The following is a 25,043-nucleotide window of genomic DNA, read 5'->3' as shown; positions in this document are numbered from 1 at the left end:
TGCTTGCAAGGTTCCACTGGAGCCATTTACAACATTACATAAAATGCTACCTTTTTTCCACATTTAATTGCTTGATAACAATTAATGGCAACATAATGTCTCATTTTTTTGGACACGTTCACAACATGGCATGTCAGTAGGGATGTCGTGAAAAGGGAGTCAAGGATGAAACTTAAGAAGAGAATTGAGAACGGGAGTTGAGGACAAGAAAGCACACGTTTCCCCGCCTCTTTCTTCACTCCTCCTTCCTCTAGTGCAGGGGGCTCAAACTCATTTTAGCTCAGGGGCCACATGGAGGAAAAACTTTTACCAAGTGGGCCCGACCAGTAAATAACACAGGTGTCAAACTCAAGGACCGGGGGCCAGATCTGGCCCACCACCATCACCCTCGCTCTAAGGCAAAAAAAAAACAACCAAAAAAAAAAACACACACACCAGTCCTGGCTGTTGATGGCGTCGCCATAGCCCGGCGTGTCCACCACAGTGAGGCGCAGCTTCACTCCCCTCTCTTCGATCTCAACGGTAGACGCCTCGATCTGAACCGTCCTCTCGATCTTTTCTGTGGAGCGGGAGAGCGGTTGAAAACAGAGACGGAACCCCGAAGCTCTCAAAATATTTGTCAGTTCCGCAATAGCTGGCGCTACATTGTCTCAACCTTCAGCCGATGCAGGTTAACGTGAATTCTTGGGTTTTGACACACAAAAAGTTTGTACAGAATGACCCTGGGGGTGCAAGAGGTGGTCTGGTTCAGTGTTTAAAGCCAAAGTGAGGCATTCCCAGCATTCCTTTTGAAATAATGCTCAGTTGGAGACACTGTAGCAGACATTTCTCTATTATTACAGTGTGTGTGTGTGTGGGGGGGGGTGTGTGTGTGTGTGTGGGAGTTTACCTGCAGCGCCAGGAATGTAGCGTTCAGGGTAGAGATCAGTGAGGAACAAGCTGTTTATAAGCGTTGATTTTCCCAGACCAGACTCCCCTGAAAACAACGAGAATCAAGTTGTGAGCGTCAGTGCACGTCATCTAATCGTACTCGCTGTTGAAAGCGTCAAAATAACGAAACACACACCTACAACCATGAGTGTGAATTCAAAGCCTTTTTTCACGGACTTTCGGTGAACTTGGTTTGGGAGGTTTGCAAAGCCCACGTAACCGGCTGCATCAGGGAACTGCAGGAAACAAAAACGCCATTTATTTTGGAGGCAATCAAAAATATTAACAATGGCACATTTCACCGCAAGCATTTTGCTCGGGCACTTGCACGTACGTGTGAGTCCAAACTGGCAGGGTGACTCACCTTTCCTTTTTCTCCAGACTGAGACATTGCTGATGTGTGCAGGAGAGGCCCGTCAAACCTGCCAGTGAAAGTCAAGAGATTCCGTGTCCATCAAATGTTTTCTCGAACAAGCGTCGTGTTGGTTTTAAATGTCTCATTCTTCACATTTGATCAAGTTCTTGTTTTTTAAAATGATTCCCTCAATTCTAGGGGAACAAAATATCATGAAAATGACGATTTGTAGAATAGATTCTGTGAATTATTTTTAGTAAGGAGTCCATGGAAAGAAAGTTTCAGAACACCAGGATGAGTTGAGACTGGAGAACAGTTTTCCACTCTCTCCTGGGAACTTGTGTGATTTTTGTCCATTCACGCAGAAGAACAATTCTGAAGTAAAAGGTCACGGAAGCTGAATGTGAGAAAGGTCCTGCCAGCTCGCAATCTCTGCACTGGTTCATTTCAAATATGACAACTCCGGTGGGCTAACGTCACTTTTGGCATTTTCTAGTTACCGTAAGGTCACACACCTTTTAGTATCCGAACACAGATACATTTATCACAAGCAGGAAACATGAGAGCATGACAAGCCACCTTTCAGCAGTTCCACACAAACACTTCCATCCATACTGCAGATCGCACTCTTGATATGAAAGTACTTGTGGACTAAAGAGCTCCCTGTCCACCAAGTTTGTTCCAAAAGCTCCATTAAACTGTTGTAGTGCTCCCGGCGCACCCCTCCCCACTCAATGACCCTGAACAGACGACAGAGCAACAAGCCGGCATGATAAATTAGCCACATAATGAGAGCGCAGGAAGACCAGGCTCCATTTTATCATCAACACACTGGCCCTCGACATGAGGAGTGTGATAAGCATAAGAAGGAGACAGACGGCTGCGCCTTGCCAAACGGAGATGCACTCACGGGGGTGGCGGCATGGGAACCTTAAGTGACCTTTCTCCACTGGCATGTGACACATCGGTGGGCACTTGGTGGGCACATTTCACACGGTGGAGCAGAATTAGATGGTGGTGGCCTGCACATCAACATGATGGTGAGGGCCCATCTATCAAACTGACAATGTGCTTTCGACACAGCTGCATGGGAGAAACAATGGTTGTTTAGTCCTCTGCTTCCCAAAAGTCTTCCTTTATACGTTGACATGGCAACATTAAGCTCAGTCCAACACTAGAGGAAGAATTACAGATTTCTTTTGCATTGTTCCATTCTCACTACGCGGCAAAAGGAACAATTCGTTGTCCGGCTACTTGTCTGGTATGGACCAACCCATGTCATACGTTTATATAGCTGAGGAGTGTGTAAACTTCGGAGCACAACTGTATGTATAGTTAACGGAAAAGTGACAAATATTGGAACATTTATTATTTTGGACGCTTTGGACAGGAGAAATAAATAAAATAAGTTCCCATGGTTCGCTACAGTACACTCCATACACTGGAAATTGGGAACATGTGGGAAAGATAAAACCACAACAAACCAGTGCCAAAGAGAAAGCGTGACGAGGAATTCAAAGCAGGCAGGTGCGGTCGGTTGTAAAAAGAGCTGGGCAATCCATTTTTGGGGAGGGGCGTGGGGGGATTTTCAATTTTTAAAAAAAGGGTTTGATAAACAAAGGCCGGAGTTGGATTTTAGTCCGGCCCACGAATCGGCCCTCGTGCGCGAGATGAACCTACTCGCGAAACGGGCAAACGACAAAAATTGCTTCCGAACGGCGTCTTGAGCGCCACTACCAACTGTTTGTGTATGAAGAGATGTGTGAGACAGCAGCGTGAGTTTAAGCCTGCCTGTACTTCCTTATTCTGACATCGAGTAACCCGCGCCACGGACAAAAAAATAGACGGAAAGTCAAAATGTTAACCCACTTCGGTTTGACAAAACACTTACCACCAGGGATGTAAATATTCATCGAAAATCGATTTAATATCAATATAAATTGCTCAAAATATGCATTGATATGAAAAAAAAATAAAAGAATCGATTCTCAACGCCATGTTAACCAGAGACGATCTCTCATGTCTGTAAAGGGAAAAAACTGCATCGCTAAGCACAATTACGTAATACGTTATAAACTTCCCTTTCATAGCAACACTATGTGATAAACGAGGATTAATAAAGGAAACACATTGGTAGCTGACGCCCGATTTAATTTCCGACAAGGACTGTCGCGTCTGAAAGCTAACTGTAGTTAGCACGCACAGGCTACAGTGTGCATCTGATGGAAGGTCGCACGCGATGTCCTGTTGTGGTACACTAAAATAATGCAGCATTAACTGTGGTTTGTGGCGGCGTTAGTCAGTGAACTCGCGTAAATTAAAAAACAAAACACACTTTTTATGTACGCGTGATTAACACCGAAAAAGCAAGAGCTCAAGTGCTAACTTGCAACTACGCACCGCGTTCTCTCTCTCTCTCTCTCTCTCTCTCTCTCTCTCTCTCTCTCTCTCTCTCTCTCTCTCTCTCTCTCTCTCTCTCTCTCTCTCTCTCTCTCTCTCTCTCTCTCTCTCTCTCTCTCTCTCTCTCTCTCTCTCTCTCTCTCTCTCTCTCTCTCTCTCTCTCTCTCTCTCTCTCTCTCTCTCTCTCTCTCTCTCTCTCTCTCTCTCGCTCTCTCTCTCGCTCTCTCTCTCGCTCTCTCTCTCGCGCTCTCGCTCTCTCTCTCGCTCTCTCTCTCGCTCTCTCGCTCGCTCTCTCGCTCTCTCGCTCTCTCTCTCTCGCTCTCTCGCTCTCTCGCTCTCTCGCTCTCTCTCTCTCTCAACAATTTCAATAGAACACCCATATTTTGAACTCAAGTATAGAAATAGTACAGTAAAAGTATTATACTAAAGTTTTTTTGTTTTTTTTAATGATTAGGCCAATTTTGAGCGTAAAAATTGTAATTCTAATTGAATTTCGAATAATTGCACAGCCCTATGGTCATCTTTCAACCTTGATGACCTGACAAGGCCTAGTTAAGATCAAGACAACATAGTAATTATCAGATGAGTATTACGTTACCTGAAACCCAGTCTTTAAACACGATTTCGATGTCCTTTAAGATTTCTTAGACAATCAAATATTTTTTTACAGATTTTTCAACCAACAATTTAAAGCCAATGACTCAAATCACACAACCTTATAGCCACACAAACACAAATGTAGAAATAGCCTCGTATCAAACAGCATTGCCACAGAAATATGTGAACTTCTAAGTACATTCTTTCTTCAAGTCAGGTATTTGCCAGAGTAAATAATATTGATGACAGTATCACACAAATGGCAATGAAGGATGGTGGTTCTTCATTCTATTAGTGAGCCGCAAACATGATGAAGAACGCACTCACAGTCAAGTGTTATTTGTCGACTCGCTCTGTGCCAAGCGGCATTATTATGAACAGCGTTTCAATATCACAATGGTAAGATCACACAGACAGCACAACAGGAGGCACACTTTAGAATGGCCATTTTTGTGTGTGTATGTGTGTGTGAGCTGCTTTCACATACTCTCCCGCAATTATTAAGAAGCCAGACGTGAGAGGGATTAAAGTGTTTGAGCCAAAAGCGAAAAAGAAGCCACCTCCAATGACGCCAAATATGTTGGCATGGAATGCCTTTACAGTTTTTGGATGGGCTGGAGGCAGCCCAAGCAGATCTATGCTGTGGGAATGGACAAACACCAGAGTTGGAATTAAGATTTATTTGAGTAATCCTACACTGTAAAGCAGGGATGTCAAACTCATTTTAGCTCAGGGGCCACATGTGGGAGAATCTATTACAGATTGGGCCGGACCAGTAAAATCATGATTTACAACACAAAACAATTGGTGTCAATATTACGCCAATTGGCGGCACGGTGGACGACTGGAATGGATTATGCAGATTATCGCTATTTGCATGTTGTCCTTGTGTTTCCAGTAGCAGAACGTGTCATATTTAACACATTTATGTCGTACTGTTTTTTTTCCCAATAAATCCATGACTTAAGGTTGTGTTTTAAATAGTGACATCCAAGCAAATTCCTTGTTTTACTAGCTCTACTCATCTGAGCATTGATTGAAAATATCAACAATAAGACTGTACGAACGGTTTACGGATGGACCGCCACATTGAATTTTACTATACATGTTAAAATGGTAATGACGAGGCTATGGTCCATTGAATTAACCCGCTTGCGGGCCTAATCCGGCCCACGGGCCGTATGTTTGACATAAAGGCATCCAATGGTCTTTTATCTGGCAAGCCATCATGGAAACTCCACAGATGTTCAATTAAACAAACATGCAGTACAAAGAGATATTTGGCACACTTTTGACAGGAGTAGGGGGGGGGATTATAAATGATTACATTCTGCGCATGGGGGGTGGGGGTGTACCGGTGGTGGGCAAGGGTAATAAAGACACGATATTAGTTTGTAAGCCGTGGTTTAAGCAACACTTCAAAATATGAGCCAAGAGGGCAGGAAAAGGTTCCACAATAGGCGGGATGGGAAAACCTTTCAACCACGAGGAAACCACCGGGCCTCTTCAGAACACAAACAGCGAGTTGAAAGTTCAGGATGGACCCTTTATGTTTATGGGGGCACCATCGGAAATGACTCAAACAAGTGGGAGTATAGCAACAAAGTGATATCCTGACACTCTCGTTCGTCCGCACAGCTGTTGTCGAGCACAATGAAGAACGCCAACGTTGATTAAATGTAAAACTAAATCTTCGGCTGCAGATGGACAAGACGCTTCCGTAAATATGCTTGTTGAACATCTTGATGACATGATAAATACAACCGTGAGTTTCTTGAGTGTGTCAAAAAGGTTCCATGACTAGTGGCACAAAAAAATAAATAAATAACTAAAACAAAATTGTTATATTTCAAACCCTAACCCTTTTAGCATGCCCGCTAACAATGGCGTTAGCACCCCATTCCTGGGTGAGAAGAAAATCGCCGCGCTGGAGCAACCTATTTACTCCCTTAACCTGGCGACGTGGGACTAGTTCCCCCTTTCTCCGTTTGAAAACAATCAATGAAGGCCGGGTAAGCTTGCACTTTAAATTTGAAATTCATATTTTGCGACACCAGACGTGAAAAACAACAATTGCATGTGCTCAAAATGAACATCTTTTGTGGTTCGTAGTAAAGGATAATGTAAATGGCAGTCAATTTAAAACTGAACAAAGGTTGGACTGCTCGGAGCCACTTTTGTGATCCTGGCATGGAAGTCCATTGTTTCAGAGGGGTCTCGTTCACACCTCCTGTGGTGCAGCTGTGATCTAATCTTCCTGCATTCATCTCCTGAGTGTCTGGTCATTAGCATGGTCTAAACTTCAGTTACACTTAAAGGATTTCATACTTTTGACTATTAAAGGAATATAAGAGTTTGAGCTTAACATAGTTCATTAGATGTTGGTGCATCCAATGTATGAAAATGTGATATTGTAAAATGCTGAGAGTGTGACTGGTGGCGCGAGGCTGGTTGCGGGGGTTGTGCAAGAATGGAATGTTTTAGAAGCAGAAGGCGCTGAGCGAGACGAGATGACTCCGGGACCAGTGGACGAAGGAGAGGCCATCGGGGGATAGCACAAGCAGGAGGAGTCGCCACGGGATTCGGCGGGAGGAGAAAGACCAATGAGAGCGAGCTAAAGTTAACTGCAATACACATAGCCAATAGAATCATGCCAGGATGCCTTTGTCAGGATGGCCGAGTGGTCTAAGGCGCCGCGTTCAGGACCCAGTCTCCCCAGGAGGCCTGGGTTCGAATCTCGAATTTCCCCATTGTGGGACTAATAAAGGCAATATTATTTTGCATGTTGTATAGTATGAATCAGGACTGGGCAACTCGGAGGTAGAACACATTCGCTGGTGGCAAGTGAGGTGTAGACTTGTATTGAGAGGGATCCGAGATCTAGGTGCCATGTAGAAAATCTGTATTGGGAATAAATCCACTCGTGTGTGAAAATGCCGGCTTCCTGATACCTTTCTATTGCAGAACGAGCGCGCATATTGTTGGATGTGTGAGAGTTGGGTAAGGTCGCAAATTGGAGTCAGATTACTTATTTGAGTTTACATTGGGTTAAAGTTAAATTCTAACATTGATATAAAGATAAATTCCAACAGTAGTAATAAAAACGAATTTTGAAAGTCCTATTCGGAAAATGAAATGATGTAACAACTGTGATGTCAGAATAACTCCCACTGCTGTCTCACGTCTCTTCATACGCAAACAGTTTGGTAGTGGCGCTAAAGACGCGTTCTGAGGCAATTTTTGTCGTTTGCCCGTTTTGAGTAGGTTCATCACATGCAGGGCCGATTAGTGGGCTGGACTAAAATCAACCTCCACCCTTTATTAATCGAACCCTTTTTTAAAAATTGATACACCCGCCCCCAAAATGAGCGTCCGGCTAGGCCGCAGTGTCTTAAACGTTCCATCCTCAGGACAGACTGCCCAGCTCTGGTACTAAACAGTAGTTTATGTGTTACTCATCTTGGTACGCTGCAAAAAAAAAAACGCTTAGTGTGAACCTTACAGGAGATGTTTAACAAATTAAGTATTTTCTTTCCTTTCAGAGCGCTTAAGGGTTTACATTGTCTGAAGAATAAGCCCGTCCTCCCGCCTTGTGTGCTACTTGGAAGCCTGTAAAATGGGAGGAAAAGAGCCTTTAAAAAGTGCAGCGGGTTATGACAGAATGAGGATTTAAAGACGTTTGTGTTTCTCGTTTCCGGATATTGTCCACACACAGCATTGTGTGTGGCCCGCGTGGTGTTTTTCTTCTTTGTTGAATTCATTGCCGTCCTGCAGTTGTGTCGCGCTATTTATGGAGCTTAGCAAATCAACGTATTGTGTCACCAGCCCAATGTGGCGACCGAGGCCAGATTGGATCCGACGCAGCTACCTTATATCCTCCAGGGCCTAATGGGCAAACTGGCTGTGAAAAGTATTTTTTTCCCATCGGAGTCACAGATGACCTGATCTGATTTTGGCCGATGCGGATTACACTACGGACTGGAAAACTAATCTCACGACACACAGAAACAACCATTCACACAATGACTGGACCATTCTTCAAATTCAAATCCAAAACAAATTTCATTTAACATGTAAAACTGAAATGATAAAGCCACGCATTTGTTTGCATTATCGTTGGAATCCGACTTATGTTTACACCATAGTTGTTTGGTAGACTTTTGTAAAGTTGTCAATCTGAACAATTAAAATATTCCAAGTCAAAGTGTTTAGTAAGGTTAACAACTCAAATGTAATTAGCTTCATGAATATTCATTCGTGATTCAGTTGCCTATGAAGAATGAGGTGGGCCAGCGGGGCGGTCGCTATCAGATTATTATTCAAAACTCAGCCCTAACTCTATGGAGGACTGAAAGTGTGTAAATTAAATACAAAAAATACACCATGAAAAGTTGAATTAAAATTGTCATAAATTGATTAGATGTTTCATGTATTAACTCTTTTACTACCATTGACGGCTAAAGACGTCAAAGATCCTTTTTTTTTTTTTTTTTACTCGGCTGATAGTAAATGAGTTAATTAAATGTGGAATTAAATAAATCAATTAATTAAATTACCAATGATTATATGTAGAAAAAAATCTAGATAATTATTTCTGTATTTAATTATTTCATGGTCCCGCGTTGCAGTGTTTCATGAATTTATTTTATTTGTCAAACTTACTCATCAAAGTTTGGTGTGCGGGTCCTAACACGTAATTGGTCGCGCTGCTCATCAAGCCAAGGCAAATCAATTCCAGAATAATGGATTGATGCCAACCAAGTGTCTAGTGAAAATACTCCGATCCACTGGGTGGCGCTAATCAACTTCACATCGGTTTGAATAGTCAAGCAAAACAACTAAATACAAGCCTCGACCTCTCAACCAAGGGAGCTCATGAAAGTCTTCCATCGTCGAAGTCGCCATGGTTGCAACCACTTCAGGCCAAAGCACCGGCTTAGACAAGATTTTAGTTTGTCAGCGTTTAGCCCCGCTCACTGACTTTGTTGGGCGAATTTGACACATAAAATTAATTAATGAAACACTACAATGCGGGACCATGAAATAATTAAATACAGAAATAATAATATTGATTTTCTTTTTTTTTTTTTTTTTTTACATTTAATCATTATCTGTACCACCTCTCCGCACAAGGGTCGCGGTCGTGCAGGCCGGAGGAAACCCACGCAGGTACGGGAAGAACATGCAAACTCCACACAGGAAGGCCGGAGCCAGGATCAGACCCCCGACCGCTGCACTGTGAGGCCATCGTGCTAACCAGACATCCACCGTGCCGCCCTACATATAATCATTGATAATTTAATTAATGACACATTTATTAATTTAATTCCACATTGAATTAATAAATGAAACATTTAATTAATGACAATTTGAATTAAATATTTCATTGTGTATTTATTGCTTTAATTTTGGCACGCTCAGTCCTCATATAACTCACACTGGAGTTATATGGAGGACAAGTGAGTATTTTTAGTGATGGTTTTTTTTTTTTGTTTTGTTTTTTTTGCAACGTGGGTAGAAGCCAGAGCAGAAATCCTACACAAGCATGAGAAGAACACGAAACTCGTCGCTCCTGTGAGCAGAGAATCCAATCTACCACTACAACACCATGCAGTAATTTTTACTCCTAATGAAGTCTCTATTAGAAGTGAGGAGTTGATTTTTTTTTTCCCATCAGACAAAGCAATTAATTGAGACACGATATCCATTAAAGCGGAGGTTAGGATTTCAGAAAATAGAACAGATGAAAAATAGTGCGGAATTCAAAATGGAGATTTGTAACAAAGCACTCGCAAGTGCAAGAGTACATATTGTCGACATGAACCAAGTTGTTTGTGCGTTCGCAGCACACCGCCAAGCCGGAGGACGCCTCTCTCCGTAGCTTGTAATGTCAGACAGATGTCTTACTTGGCGCTCCTGTGCCGGCCGCCACTCACTGTTAAGGTCACAGGAAGGAGAAAGGTCAGTGAGCGGTGAAGGAGCTCAGATCCAACACAGCTTTCGCTATGCTCACATATTGCCCTCACGAGCAGCGTCAAAACAGCCACAGATGATATCACGGTGTGAAAGTCAAGTCAATTTGCATATTTCCACCGACTAAATAACCCAAGTAAAGATGGATGATAATTCCTCAATAGTGGCCCTTTGCCACATTTGGGACAATGAAAATACTTGACCGTTTCCCCCTCTTATTGTGAATGAAGACATTCACATTTGCGCCACTTTACAATCAAAGGTCACAGTTTAATCAGATGTTCGAAGGGAGGAATGTTAGACAAGGGTGGCTTCGCGGGTAACGGGTGAAAGTCGATGGGCTGTCGATGAAGCTTTTATCAGCTCCTCATTTAGAAGCACAATGAAGTGCGCTTTCCAAGCAGGACATTGAGCTCTATGGAAGCCCACTTTCAAAAGAGTCTTCGGGGTTAATGACGCCTTTAATAATAGCTAATACTCGATGCAATTTCCTCTCCCTCAGGTACCCACTTATTTACGAATACTCTGTCGAGAAAAAGTCAAGGTAACCACAGAAACAGTTGTTTATGGTATGTTGGACAGTAATACGCCGCCAACGCGCTAAGAAGGTCTACCTCAAACTAAATCTCACCTTACCAAAAAATGCATGGACATCAATGCCTAGGTACGCTTTTATTCCAAAGCTGTTCCTGGAAGAGTATTGCGACATAGCAGCTGACTTGACTTGTCCCCCAAACTCTTTGCCGTCACAAACTCATCAATACAACTTTACTTGTATAGCGCATTTCACAACAACTGGAGCTGTAACAAAGCGCTTCCCATACGGTGTAATTTAAATTAGTGGAAAATTAGAACACAAATTATAACACATAAACAATAGATACCAGAAGAAGAGCAGGACAACGACAATCTCACGTCGAGTCGAAAGCTAAAGAATAAAAATGTGTCTTCAAACGAGTTTTAAAATTAAAAGAACGCAGTTTAAGGAAATTCCATGTTTTTGTAGGATGGAACCTAGGGGCAGCAAGTATAACGACAACAGCAAGAGCCCCAAAACGGAACCTTGTGGGACACCATACGACAATGGGGCAGAGCGGGACTCAGAGCAACCTAGGTGAACACAAAAGGTCCTGCCAGCCAAATAGGATCCAAACCACTCAAGAGCACAACCACTAATGCCCGCCTGATGCTATAAACGAGCCAGAAGAATATTATGGCCCACCGTGTGAAACACGGCAGTTAGATCTCTAACGCTGACACTGTTGCCCTTCCAACTCGGGCAAACGATTTTATGAAAAGAACGACTCATGATTTCAATTTTTTTTCTTTTATAAATTCAAGCTTTGGTGCAAAATTCACAATTTGTTCACCTTGTACAGTGACATTCACAAATGTGACAGAAAAGGTCATTACACCATTGAAAACAATAAAAGCTATTACTGTAATAATGCAAGGACACTTAAGTGTTTTTGTGAGGGGGCAGTTTTTTAAGTTTTTAAAAATTACTTTCTGTCTTGTATAACTTTGTATTTTTATATTTGTGTAATTGTGTATTTGAAAATGCATTTTTTAAACCCCAAAATGTTTTACATTTCGTACTAATGTACATGTTCTTTGTACATAGATGTCAAATTATGTCAATAAAATGTCCCTTTGCAAAGCTAAATTGCTTAAAAATATAATTTTGAGACCTATTATCTTAAAACTCTGGCGCAAATATTATTGATGAGATGAATAAATGTTTAATATACGTTTGTCATTAAACTTTGTCATGATGACGTCAACCGTTTACGTTTTTCAGTTTGAGAGGGTCTGCTAAATTGCCAATGTAGCTGTCGTCTTATATTATGTCTCGATACGTATTGATTGAAATACAACATTTCTGTTCATTGCTGTTGGCTCTCCACTCTAACGCGGTTCTAATAAGACATCTGTTAAAAGTCGACCGTACACCTAAGTACCTATTTTGGGTCCTTCCCCTACGCTGTATTTCACCTTAGTGATTAGCAGGCTTAGCGCCTCCTCGTTCGCCTCCTCATTTAAAACGCTACTTGTTGGTGGGGTCGTTTATTTGTCATCACGCAGCTCGTTGCTGCAGCTGTGTACTGACTTGCAAAGAGTCCGAATAAAGTTCGTACTGCTGCGGCGCAAGATAACTTGGCACCAAACACTCAAGCGACGGCGAAAGAAATTACTTCCAGGACAACGAGCGACAAGCGTGACGTTTTTTGTTTTTTTTTAAATCAGTATTGCGTGACCTGCTTTGTGAACGTGGGGCACGGATCACACTTTTTGACTTTTGGACAAACCTGGGACGCTGGACTAGTGGTAGGCACATCTGCCTCAAAGTGGTTCAATTCTCAGGCTTCCTGTAATGCAGGGGTCTCAAACTCGCGGCCCGCGGGCCATTTGCGGCCCGCGGGATGATAGTTTGCGGCCCCCGCCTTATTATGAAAGTTTAATGTTCGTGCGGCCCGCGAATTTGATATGACTGGCACTTTACACTGCAAAGTGCCAGTCTGTAGTTATAAAGCTTTAATTACAGTGTAATTAAAGCTTTATAACTACAGAAGAAGGCCTACTCATCCCAGAACTATGGTTTATAATTAGGATCTCTGCTATTTGACAAGATTTTGATTTGATTGACAGGAGACCCATGCGCGAACAGGATGTGCAGTCTGACGGAGCTTTGCATCAGCACTAGCACAGACGGGACTAATTATAAAATGTAGGATTACCTGGTCACAGTGGATAAAATTGAACCGCGGATTATTGTTGGGCACATCTTCAGCTTTAAAACGAGGGTAGGATTGTAATTTTTTTTCGATGTTTTAGTAGGGGTTTGATTGATGAATGTTCCACTCATGTTCAGGACAATTCATGTTCAGAAGAAGATTAAAGAACTGTTAATACAGACATTTGACTCATTATTATTATTATTATTATTTATTACTGATTAATTTTCTTATTAATTCCTTATTTATTTTCTTATTAATTCCTTATTTATTTTTAAATCTTATTTTGTGTTAAAAAAATAAAGACATTTGAGAAGATTAGATTTTTTAAATTTTTTTCTTGCGGGAAACCTGATGCGGCCCAGCCTCACCCAGAGTCTGCCTCTAGTGGCCCCCAGGTAAATTTAGTTTGAGACCCCTGCTATAATGAGTTTACACATTTACACTTTTTTTTTTATTTTAACTTAACTAGTTTTATAAACAATCCAGCTCTAAGGGAACTTAAATAATTATAGTATTTCAAAGAATTAATTTGTATTCATATTGTTTTATTACATTTCAACTTTTTTTTGGTTCCCCCAAAAAAGCATCATTTGAATACTGCTGAGTTCAATTATCACTAAAATAATCGTGATGAATATTTTTTTTCAGAATCAAGCAGCCCTGAGTCAAAGTGTTTACTTCCTTAAAAAAAATTCTCTCCATTGTTCAAATATTTGGAGATTAGTTGAGTCTTATGAATGTTGTTTTGTTTCAAACTTTTGGTATTGTTATAATGTGTCGTCCTTCTGGAGAGATGTTGATGGAAGTGGATACATGCTAAAAACTAGATATTGCTTCTCTGAAGCTTTGGGCATTACAAACTCAAGAAAAACTAACTCAAAAAAACTTAATGACTTAACTTAACTCAAAGCTATGAAAACATTTTCACTTATCATAAATGTAAAAAGTCATATAAGGTAATATAAAACATTGGAGGGGTACATAGCTGAAACAAACAATGACATTCTAAATGATAGCAAGGTGGGAGGTTCTAAATAAAAATGTTTAGGTCCCGATTAAGCTCTTTCAGACATTTGTAAATAGCAATTTTTGTTGTTGTACTGACACTGTGTTTTCATGTATTTGGATTTTTGTAATGTCAGTTGTTTGTTTTGGGTATAGTGGTTGTCTATTTTTTGTTTGTTTGTTTTTTATTGTGGGTGTGTTGTCCTTGTTTTTTGGTTGTGGTATGTTAATGTTCGTCATGAAAACACGTCACATGCTAAACCACTGCTTCAGAAATTGTTTGATGAGATATGCCGTGATGCCCACATAGTACATGTAACGGAAGCTGCCGATCAGGTTAATTTATTTGTGGCAGCTAAAATCGTGATCACAATTAAAATGCAATTAATTGTGCAGCCCTACACAAGTTTGAAGGCAAGATTTGTCAATTGTTTTGTCCTTGTGATGGAGTGGTTGGAAATGAATCCACCAAGAGCAATTGCAATCACGTTGAACTAAGTATAAACGAGCTTTGGCTTACTTCTGTTAGTCTGCATGTTTAAGTTTAAGAAGTGGGTAAGGCCTCTCGGACACTTTGTGTCCACCACACCCAGTTTGTCTGTCAGACACTCACGGACGTTCGAAACAACCCCATTTGCGTTATTACCATTCAACATGTGCAACGAGCGTCTTTTCTCCGAATGAAAGCCCAACAAACGGAATTGAGGTAACATAACGACTAAAGGCAGCAACAGTTGTTATTTCGAGTGCTGTTGTCATGTTGCCAGCCAAATTTGATTGTGACTATCCTGCTGCTGACTTTTTTTTTTGGTTACTCTTTTTCAATAAACCACGCACACGAAACCACTCGCATTCACGCCTTACCTGAACTTTTAGATAAAGTTGGTGAACAAGAGCGTTTCGTTTGAAGTCGCTGTCCCAGCCCAGGAAAGGAGATGCGGAAGTCGCTCACAAAGAACCGCCCTCGTCCCGTCTTGGTTGGGTTGTCGCCCCAGACGCCATTACGGCTCGGCTGCCGATAGCCAAGCGTACAATTTTTCGATCCAACATGGCGGCCAAAGTGTTACAGTTTCGTTAGCTGTTCTCCACCAGCCGTTCATGCGTAAAAAATCTTACGTGAGCATTAGTTGTGCCGAAACTGTCAAACTTGATGTACATTAAATCTTGTTTCAACATTTTTGCTGAATGCTGTAACTGTGTTGGGTGGAAATATTGTTGAAAAGTATTGTGTACAGTATGTGGTACCTTGTATGTTAATTTGGTTTAGTAACATGATCCTGCCTCACTACTTTCAATTCTATATTTTATATCGCAATTTTAGTTGAAAATTTATTTTCTTTTGTATATTTCATTTCACATTTTAAGCCTACTTTGAAAAAGTTTCAAATAACTGTTAAAATGACTACAGTAGTATTATTAGTTAAAATTTATAAATCGGATGTTATTAAAATTGTAGTAAAACTATGCAAATTTGAAATTGCATTATTATAATTGTAGTTATTTTGGAATAACTGTCAAGTAAATGCATGGTTTGTGTGAAATATTTTCAATATTTTTGGTTTATCCAAAATGTTGAGTTATGACAGTCAAAAGTCACATTGTATGTTAGAAATAGAAATTCGAAATTTGCTTCGGTTTATTTGATGTTTTTTTTTTTTAAGTGAATGTCTGTGGGAAAGGTTTAATGCATTTGTATAGTGCAGCACTTTGCGGAATCAACACAACAGAAAGTCATAACTGATGACCGTTCAAAAATCTAAAATATATTTTTGCTTTTTTAAACCAAAATAGCCGAAGGAGGGAAAAGTGTGCATTTAATAGAAGATACACTTGCGAGGCCATTTTCAAGATGGGTCTTTCAAGAGAAGCTAAGTCGTCCAACACTTACTCAGTCATGTGTAAGTCTTTCTGTATATGACTTCTCCATTTGTAGTGTCATAAATTATGGTAATATGAGGGGGATTTATTCAAGTCAGACTAAGTGCGACTTCACTGAAGGCCTATGTGTGAAATGCACGGCAGGCCACTGCATTTGTATTTGGTTATTTTTAAAAAGTGAATTTCTAGGGAAAGTGTTTAATGTCCATGTATTTCTTAGGGCTATGCAATTAATCAAAATTCAATTACGAATACGATTATCACTCTCAACGGTTACAAAGTTGGCATATTTGTAAAAAAAAAAATCTTATAGTATACTGTATGTATAAAAACATCATTACTGATTTTACAAATTTTATTACTATTGTCAGTATACTTAGAGTTCAAATATAATTGAATTATTACAACAGCTCTATGTCAATTTACAAGTGCATTGCAAGTAAACTCCAATGCACTATGTTTCTTTTTAAACTAAACCATACTCGAATTTGCACCATTTTTTTCACCCAGTGGTAATTAAGCAGGGTGTTTTGTTCTGAGGTGGACAGGAATATGGCACAGTGTTTGAATTTGGCTTTGCAAGATATGCAAATTATTTTTGGGAGCAAACAAAACTGAGTTAACTGAGTTTAAATATTTAATTGCATGCATTTCTGAATAATAGTAATCTTGAGAATATATATATATATAGATATGGATATATATCTATATATAGAGAGAGAGAGAGAGAGAGAGAGAGAGATTTTACATTTTACGTATAATTATTTGGAATTTAATCAATGAGTGAAACGTTTAATTAGTGACTATTATTTAATTATTTAATAGTGCATTTATTTATCTAACTTTATTTAATTCCATGTTTAAGGAACGAAAGGAACAATTAATACAATTAATTACTGACAATTTTTATTAAACAATTCTTGGTGTATTTATTCATTTAATTTGGTCAATTTCAGTCCTCCATATAAAAGAGTCTATACATTATTATAGGTGAAAGTCTGCAGTTCTGTTCCAAAACAAAATGGGAAAACTCCATGTAGATGCAAAACAGTCAATTTCAGCTGCTCCCGCCCCTCTCCCATGTATTTCTCATCAATAAGTTTTCAAACGCACAAAGCGCGGTGGAGCGCTTGATTCATCTTCACAACTTCCCTGCCCTCCCATTGGTCCTCTGGGATGCGGCTGCAGCTGATTGGAGAAAAGTTTCCACTCGGACTCTCACACATCCCCGCCCCGTATTAGGAAAAAAAAAAAACATCGGCGGTCCGGTGTTGCTGCGCGTCCAGTTGTTTTCACACTCGCACAAAGGAACTGCGCGCTGGCTGCCGCTACTAAGAGATGCGCAAATAAGAGACCACCAGAGACGCGAACGACTTCAGAACAAAAGGGAAACCAAGAGGAGAGAGTTTGTCAAGTGTTTTTGGACTCCTATCTGATTGCGAAACAAAGCCAACATGGTGTCAGCCGCCCTGGAGATTCTGGGACTGTCGCTGTGCGTGGTCGGCTCTCTGCTGGTGATGGTGGCTTGCGGGCTGCCCATGTGGAAGGTGACCGCCTTCATCGAGGCCAACATCGTGGTGGCGCAAACCATCTGGGACGGCCTGTGGATGTCGTGCGTGGTGCAGAGCACTGGCCAGATGCAGTGCAAGGTGCACGACTCGGTGCTTGCCCTCAGCCACGACCTGCAGGCGGCCCGAGCGCTCACCATCATCTCGTCGGTGATGGGCGTGCTGGGGCTCATGGTGGTGATCGCCGGAGCGCAGTGCACCAACTGCATCCGCGACGAGAACGTCAAGGCGCGGGTGGTGAACGTCGGCGGGGTGATCTACATCATCAGCGGGCTTTTCGTGCTGGTGCCTCTGTGCTGGATGGCCAACAACATCATCTCGGATTTCTACAACCCGCAGGTGCCGGGCTCCAAGAAGCGGGAGATCGGCGCCGCGCTGTACATCGGCTGGGCGGCCACCGCGCTGCTACTGATCGGGGGGTCCGTGCTGTGCTGCTCCTGCCCCGCCGGGGGGAACGCGGGATACTCGGTCAAATACGCGCCCACCAAGAGAGCCACGCCTAACGGGGACTACGACAAGCGGAATTATGTGTAGCCCCACGCAGACTTTTTCTTTACTCTTTTTTTTTTTTTGCACCTGCCTTTATTTTCTCGATTTATACAATAAGATGGACCGTATTTCTCCTATCAGGACTTTTTTATTCCCTCCTCTTTTGGAAACCTAAAACTACAACCAACAAAAAGGACTACAGTATCTTCGTTAGGTATACGCTTTTGTAAGTTTTTTTTCATGTAGAGGAACTCATGCCATTGACCACAACACATGCTTTGCCTGCCAATCTGTACAGTAACTGAGAAAAAGATTTGCACTCCATGACATGAAAACATGAAAACATAAAAACATGGACAAGATGTGTCAGAAAAGTTCCAGGACTGAAAAAAAAACGATATATTACAAACCCAAACTAGGAGTTTTCCCCTTACAGAGTTTGATTGAGAAGAGTGACCTGCCCGCAACGGCCCGAGCTTTGGACCTCAGAGGGACCTGTTTTGGAGATGCAAACGACATCAAAACGGCTGCAACGACAGAGGATCCTTGAAGAATACTTTTAAAAGCACACGAAGGAGTGGCAGAGATGGATGGCATCCAGAGGGATTACTTCCAAGAGGGAAAATGTTGATTGGGTTTGAAATATATCTTTTATGATGCCAGTCCTAGAACATTTTTGGACACGCCTTGTAATGCCCAAGAAACCTTACACTGTTGACGTGCTGGGATTGATGACTGGGACGTTTCTGTCTGTTATTCCAAGCACCTGCTGGCATTGTGACCACCGCAGGAAGTCTCATTTCATTTCTCAAGTTCCTGGAATTGTTTGCTTTCGTTGTTTGATGTAGTGATTCATGTATAAGAAGATGCAATATTGTTTCCCTTTTTATTAAGATTAAACTCACTATATTTGTCTGGAATCGTCATCAAGAGTGTTCTTGTAGCAAAAACAGAACAAAAAAACTTCCCGTTCTCACTGCGCATGCATAAACCTTCCCCCTCCTATGCACGGCGGGAGAAAGTATTTTGGTGATCCATAGAAATCCAGATGACAATGCCCATTCAGCTCGAGTGGGGCTCTGCTGTTCGGCTCACAATGCTCCACAACCCCCACTATACCCTTTTCGGAGCGCCCCCCGCCGCTCCCCCCCAACGACCCCTCCACACTCACACTCAGTGAAAAGGCTTCAAATTAAGGCAGCAGAGAACTTGCTGGAAACGCCCCCCCGATGCCCCCTCCCCAAGTCACCACATTCATTCGTCGGCCCGTTCGACACAAAAGAAGACAGACGCAAACACGGTCAAGACGCAAGAAACCAGAGACGGAAACGGTTCCGCCTTCCAAGTTATCGCGAGCGCCACCCCGGCGTTAAACGTGTGACTGAATTCCAAAAGCTTATCCATACTTGTTGTGCTGCTCACTTAAGAGTATTAACAGGTCATATGCTCTCTTCAAAGTTGAAAATACGGCAATGCATACAGTCAGCCGAGTGGGAGGGGACTCAATAGCGGATGGGAGGTGGTTCTTGACTGCCGTAGGCCTGAATGATGTTGAAAAATTATCTAATTCCGTTTATTTCCCCCTCAGTTTTGCAATTGCAAGTTAAAATTTGATTTTATATATATATATATATATATATATATATATATATATATATATATATATATATATATATATATATATATATATATATATATATATATATATATATATATATATATATATACATATATATACATACACATACATAATTCAGATTCCTTTTTTTAATGCAATGATTCAAACTAAACAATTATTCAACAAAAGCAATTCAAATTAAAATTGTGTTATTCAGATTCAGTTTGTAGCATCACAAAATTTCAGCCCATAAGTGAGTGACTTTTGGTACCTTGCACATTAATTAACTTGGGCTGCATTAATTTTATCAAGGCTATTGTCGGAAAGAGGCAATCAGCTAACAGAGCGAACAACAGATGAGACCAAAAAAAAAAAAAGTGTTATTCAGGTAAAAGTTCGAAGGCCCTCTCAACTGATATTGCTCCGCCAAGACTTGGCCAGTTGGTCTGTTGCGGCATTGTTAGTTCCACAGCTTTGGTCACTGCAAAGAGACTGATGCAGCGCAGGCGGTGTGTGTTGGGCGGTGTTCACAAACACACACAAAAAAAGACCCCATTCCAAAGAAGAGAGGAGGCAAGGCAAATAGCGATGTCACTCAACGAACATTCTCCATGGTAACCAGACAGAACTTGCTGTTGCCAGGCTACCAGAGGCTATAATGTGGTCGTATGGATGGTCCTAATAAAAGGGCCGGACAGAAGACATTCCTGCCATGAGTGGTCACGCACGCACTGAGGTTTACTTAAAGTTTGCCATGACTTCAGTAGATGTTCCATGTTGCCACCAGGCCTCCAAGGGGACGACACCACGCCCTTTGCGTAACTTGTCGCACGCTTAATGTTTACCTCTGAACTTGACCTCACTAAGCCTGGTTGGCACACGACATGACCTTTGCCCTCTCAAACTGGCTTCAGGTCAGGCGTGTTAAGTCACTTCCTCAATGACCGCCCAAGATCTAGTCAAACATGAAAAAATGGCCTCACGTAGTGTTTCGCTCATCCTTGTGACCTATAAAGGCGAGGCGAAAATAAATTGCTTAAGCAAATCATAGAGCAGCATATTTGTGTTCGGCTGTCAGTTCACAAACTACGGCTTTAGTGATTACAAATGGCATGCAATGAACTAGTTTACCGTACTTTATGGAATTAATGTAAGGGATTGTTTTATTTTTGTTACCATTTTTTCAATTTATATTTATGGGCATCATTTTATTTCCATACAAATATTTCCTTTTAGTATGACTTTACTGTGTTTGTGATTAGTGACAAATGTGTGTTCTCTTTGTATTGTAGAGACAGAATGTCGTAAACCAAGAACCCTGAGCATGCTAGAGCTAGAAAGTGCAACACCAGACGAGGGAAGTCCTTCCATTGTGACTCAAATGGCAAAAGGAGAAAAACAATGAAGCAAAATTGACATCATTTAGCAAAGTATTTGTTAGCTTCAAGGCTACTTCCTAATTCACAAAGGATGTTAAAACGACAGAGGTTGTAACACCCCCCCCCCAACCTCATTCTGGGGAAGAAGTTCTACAATTGTAAAAAGAAAAGATTTTCAAAGTCAACACATTTGGACACTTGGGGAATAAAACGATGCCATTAAATCGCGCCAATACAGACAACTGCCTGTCAAAACGGAGCACCATTATCTTCCCAAAGGTCGACCAAATAAAATGTCTGGTGAGGATACTGTTAAGGCCGATCAAGTAGCTGTTGCCGTAATGAATCAAATAAAATCAATCATTAAATAAATAATGAAATAAAGTCCTTGGTGAAGTTTTTACAGATTACCTCATGAGAGCCAGCAGGTGCACTTAGAGCCGAAAGCTTACTCACAAAAAGCAAAGCCAAGAGTCAGCAGGTGGTTCAACATGGAGGACAAATGTTGCATTGTCTAACAAGTTAAAACCCCCCATGAGGTGTTTGCCAGAAGAAACAATGCGGGACCGGCGGCGGGGGGGGGGGTTAAAAATCCCCTTCACAGGTTTGTAGCAATTTAGTGCATGGTGACTCATGGCTTGTGTCACGGCCCAGTAACACCAGCACTTCCTGAACAGCGGACAGTGCAACAGGAAACAGGAAGCGACGTGGGCGAGGGAGTGGGAGAGACGCAAGAGTGTGTGGGAGTGTGTGCGCGAAGACCGACTGTGGAAGCTAATTAGTTTGATTGGGATTTTTGTTTGACCACTCCTAACGCTATTTCCAAACACATAAGCAGAGTGCAACCACTGGCATGAAACACAAGATGTTTCCCAGAAGAAGGAAGGAAATGTTCCGTTCCGGGGTCAGACTGTCATCAGCGTCTAGCTTTTATTAATTGTACTCTGGCTATCAAATACTTTTTCCCCTGATGTGCAGGTATGGTTGTGGTCGCCTTTCTTATGTTGCACATTATAATAGCTGTGATTGAAGGTGTGCATCTTAAAAAAGATGGGACTTGGCCTGGAGAGTGAGGTGGGAGTCATTCATGTTAGCGGCTAGCTGCTAACTGGCCAACTGTGTCAGTTGTGGCCGCCGTAGGACATGTATGAAGGTGTAAATTTTATTTATTTTTTTAAGCGTTTGTTTAATAAAGCGAATGACCACAAGTACTTCACAAATCGTAACTAGCGGTGACAAGGTATAATTAATTAGCTAACATTGAATCGTTGTCTCGGCAAACATTTGCTTCTACTTGTTTCAATGCCAGCCAAAGTATGTCTTAAAGTGCTACCCGTCAGTGTCACAAAAAAAAATGGCTGAGAGAAAAAAAATATCATTCACATCATCAATTAATCGATTTTGACTCGACTTTCATCACATTATAGTCGTCGACAAAAAAAAAATCTTGAGTTGCTCAACCCTAACTGTCTTGTGATCTTACATAATAAAAATCAGAGAAGGGAAACAGGAGCAAGATAAATACCTGAAGCAAGAGCAAGCAGACATAAATTCAACATAATCTTAGTTTGTCCTAATATTTATAAAGTCAACTGAATGCTATCATATTTAAGGCAATATTTAAGAAACTGGACAAATCGGTTCAAGTTTCCTTCATCAGTCTGATATACGGACAATCTTATCTTAAAATATGAGAGTTCAAATGTGTAGGGAGTGAAGTCATCAGGAGCACAGGTACGTACGTACGTTCACACATTGCCAATTTGGCACACTCAACACAAATTGTTTCAACCTAAATTGGTGAACATTGCAGATGCTCATCAAGAATGTTAGTACAGGCTGCGGCGCTTCTTTGCATCAGTGTCAAAGAAAAATATATATATATATATTATCCAGGTGGTGGGAGGACATTATTACATAAATTCTGCTGACTAATCTGTTCTACAAATCTTATCATTGTGTCTCGCTGTCCATCCCGAATATTCCAGCCGGTCTTTGTATCCATCTGTACCAAATGTAAGACCAGCTCGGATTTATTGGGACTCAAAGTAGACAACCGCTCATCTCAGGGAATGAGAACCGAACAGCGAGAGGGCTCCAGGGGTTAAAGTTCACCAAGCGCATCGGGAGGGGCTGACAGGTTGACTTAAAGCTGACAGCAGTGTTGATCAAATTAAGCTTTTGAAATGCTTTGGGGTGTACTTGCAAGTCACCAGGAAGGAATCGATTGGGGAAGTTTTTTGTTATAGTCCAAATACTTGTCAACACGCTAAAACGTGCTTGGTTGTTTTCCTAACCCACTCGTTCGGCATTTACCCAAAATTGGATTCACTATTTTGACCAACCAGATTGGATTTGGGCGGGCTGAAGAGCTGTGTTGATTGACGGTTTTACTGTGCGCGGACATTGAAGTCAGTTAAATGTAACATTCTTCGAAAACTTTGGCGTTCACTAGATGGGTCTGTAACATGGCTATTTTGGGGACAGGGTTGTGATTAGGACGGACAGCCTAGCCACGGAAAATGGGTGGGTTATGTCAAGAGAAGCATCCGGTGGAAGAACAGTCCCAAACATATTAAATGAGTCATTTGCTGCGGTGCCCCCCTAAAAGAAAAACGTTTTCTTCTCCTTAGAAAATGGTGTTAATAGAATTTTTATTAGTCTTAACAACATTTATACTGCCCTTTTGCTCTTCGTTCCTATTAACAATGCATTGCAGATACAGGCCGAGCTGCAGTTAATATTGGACACATTTATTTGTGTTAAATGCCTGATGGGAATAAAAAAACTTCCTGTACACACCCCATTCAAAATATTCTGACCCGGTCACCCTATTCCAATTTTATTCTGAATGAGAGAGGTAGTACATGAAAACACACATTTTATGTCGGTGACGTCAGTGTACGCGTTTCGGTTATTAGCGGAACTAGCTAGTCGGAGTAGAGTGAGCAAAAGACTGAACTGATACCGGATTAACGTTTTATGTTTTAGCTCAACTTGTTAAAGAAATCGGCTAAAACCTATCGGATTCCTAATAGTGCAGAACACAATTTTGTTAAGTTGTATCATATTTTACTGAGATAAAATGAGTAGAAGAGGATGCTAATTTGCGATTAGCAAGATGCTAACTATAATCGCGAGTGGCTAACTGCTACGCTAGCACAGAAATTGCATGTAGAGTGGTGCAATGCAAATTGTGAAGGTGGCTAATATAAAATGCCATTATTAATTAATGATAGCTCATTCGTTTTAGTTATATCAAATCGAAAAATGTACACAGTGGATTGAAAGTGATTCATCCAATTCAATTATCAAAACACAGAATGTGTCTTATTGTTTTGATCAGGCCATTCCATAACAGACATGATTAGGCCCACTACATTAGGTTCAATTCTTGATGCAAATATTCATATCTTACCGATACACCAAATGAGAGCAAGTCTCTAATATTTTTGCAGTATTGGTTATTCTGAGAATATCTTTGGCATTTTTATTTTATGAAATAAAATTGAATCGAATGGTGAACCAAATCGAAATCCTTGAGATTCCAATCAAATTGATTTTGGAATTAGCAATTACAGCTATCCACTCATTGTCACCATAAGGAGACTTCACAAAATAAAAGTTGGGATTTTCCCACCGGACTTCATATTCATTGTATTAAGCCCCATCACGGTAAGCAAACTGCCCTCCCACTAAAAGCAACAGGATAGTCTACGAGGCTTGCTCGGATCACTACATGGCTGCATGATCATGCCTTGTGAGGGTCTATTTCCCCCCAAGTGTGCGTGCTGCATGCCACATTCCTCACATGCAGAGTGGCGGAAAGAGCAGCGGGCCCTCATCGGCAGAGGTGTATGGAAAAGGGGGAGTGTGAGGAGGGAGAGTGCGTAGACGCAACGTGATTGATGGGCACAGGCCAGACGGACACATGACCGAGCCAACTGGTGGATGTTGAATTGCTGGAACTATGTTGTCCATTATTTCTCATTTTTGATCACATATCAATTTGCATTTTGGCAAATTACGCTCTTCATGTGGTTGTTTTTGTTTGATTCTCCCAAGTATTTTAGGGAGTTTTCTAGTAAATGTTCCTGATAAACAATCTTCTCG

General features: G+C 41.3%; 2 protein-coding genes across 2 annotated transcripts in view; one reads left to right on the top strand and one right to left on the bottom strand.

Moving 5' to 3' along the window:
* The window catches only part of LOC148343616 (septin-2), a 28,072-nt gene extending 13,066 nt beyond the window's left edge, over positions 1 to 15,006 (bottom strand). The window contains exons 1-5 of the mRNA XM_088286602.1: positions 14,863 to 15,006; positions 1,295 to 1,352; positions 1,067 to 1,166; positions 890 to 976; positions 436 to 559 (exon numbers count right to left, since the gene is read on the bottom strand). Coding sequence (XP_088142728.1) covers positions 436 to 559; positions 890 to 976; positions 1,067 to 1,166; positions 1,295 to 1,321 — 338 coding nt within the window. The 5' untranslated portion in view covers positions 1,322 to 1,352; positions 14,863 to 15,006. The remainder of the gene's footprint in view (positions 1 to 435; positions 560 to 889; positions 977 to 1,066; positions 1,167 to 1,294; positions 1,353 to 14,862) is intronic.
* A 2,124-nt stretch (positions 15,007 to 17,130) lies between these two features.
* cldn5a (claudin 5a) lies at positions 17,131 to 18,853 on the top strand. Its single transcript, XM_088286487.1, has one exon. The coding sequence runs from the start codon at positions 17,331 to 17,333 to the stop codon at positions 17,976 to 17,978; it is 648 nt and encodes a 215-aa protein (XP_088142613.1). The 5' UTR covers positions 17,131 to 17,330; the 3' UTR covers positions 17,979 to 18,853.
* Positions 18,854 to 25,043: the final 6,190 nt, after the last annotated feature.

The sequence above is a fragment of the Idiotropiscis lumnitzeri genome, chromosome 1 (assembly GCF_059441095.1).
Source record: "Idiotropiscis lumnitzeri isolate Australia: NSW breed Sydney's pygmy pipehorse chromosome 1, RoL_Ilum_1.0, whole genome shotgun sequence".
NCBI classification, from domain to species: Eukaryota; Metazoa; Chordata; class Actinopteri; order Syngnathiformes; family Syngnathidae; genus Idiotropiscis; species Idiotropiscis lumnitzeri.
This window is presented reverse-complemented; position numbering and strand designations above follow the sequence as displayed.

Coding starts and splice junctions, on each gene's coding strand:
- cldn5a (XM_088286487.1), top strand. CDS start 17,331: ATGGTGTCAGCCGCCCTGGAGATTCTGGGACTGTCGCTGTGCGTGGTC.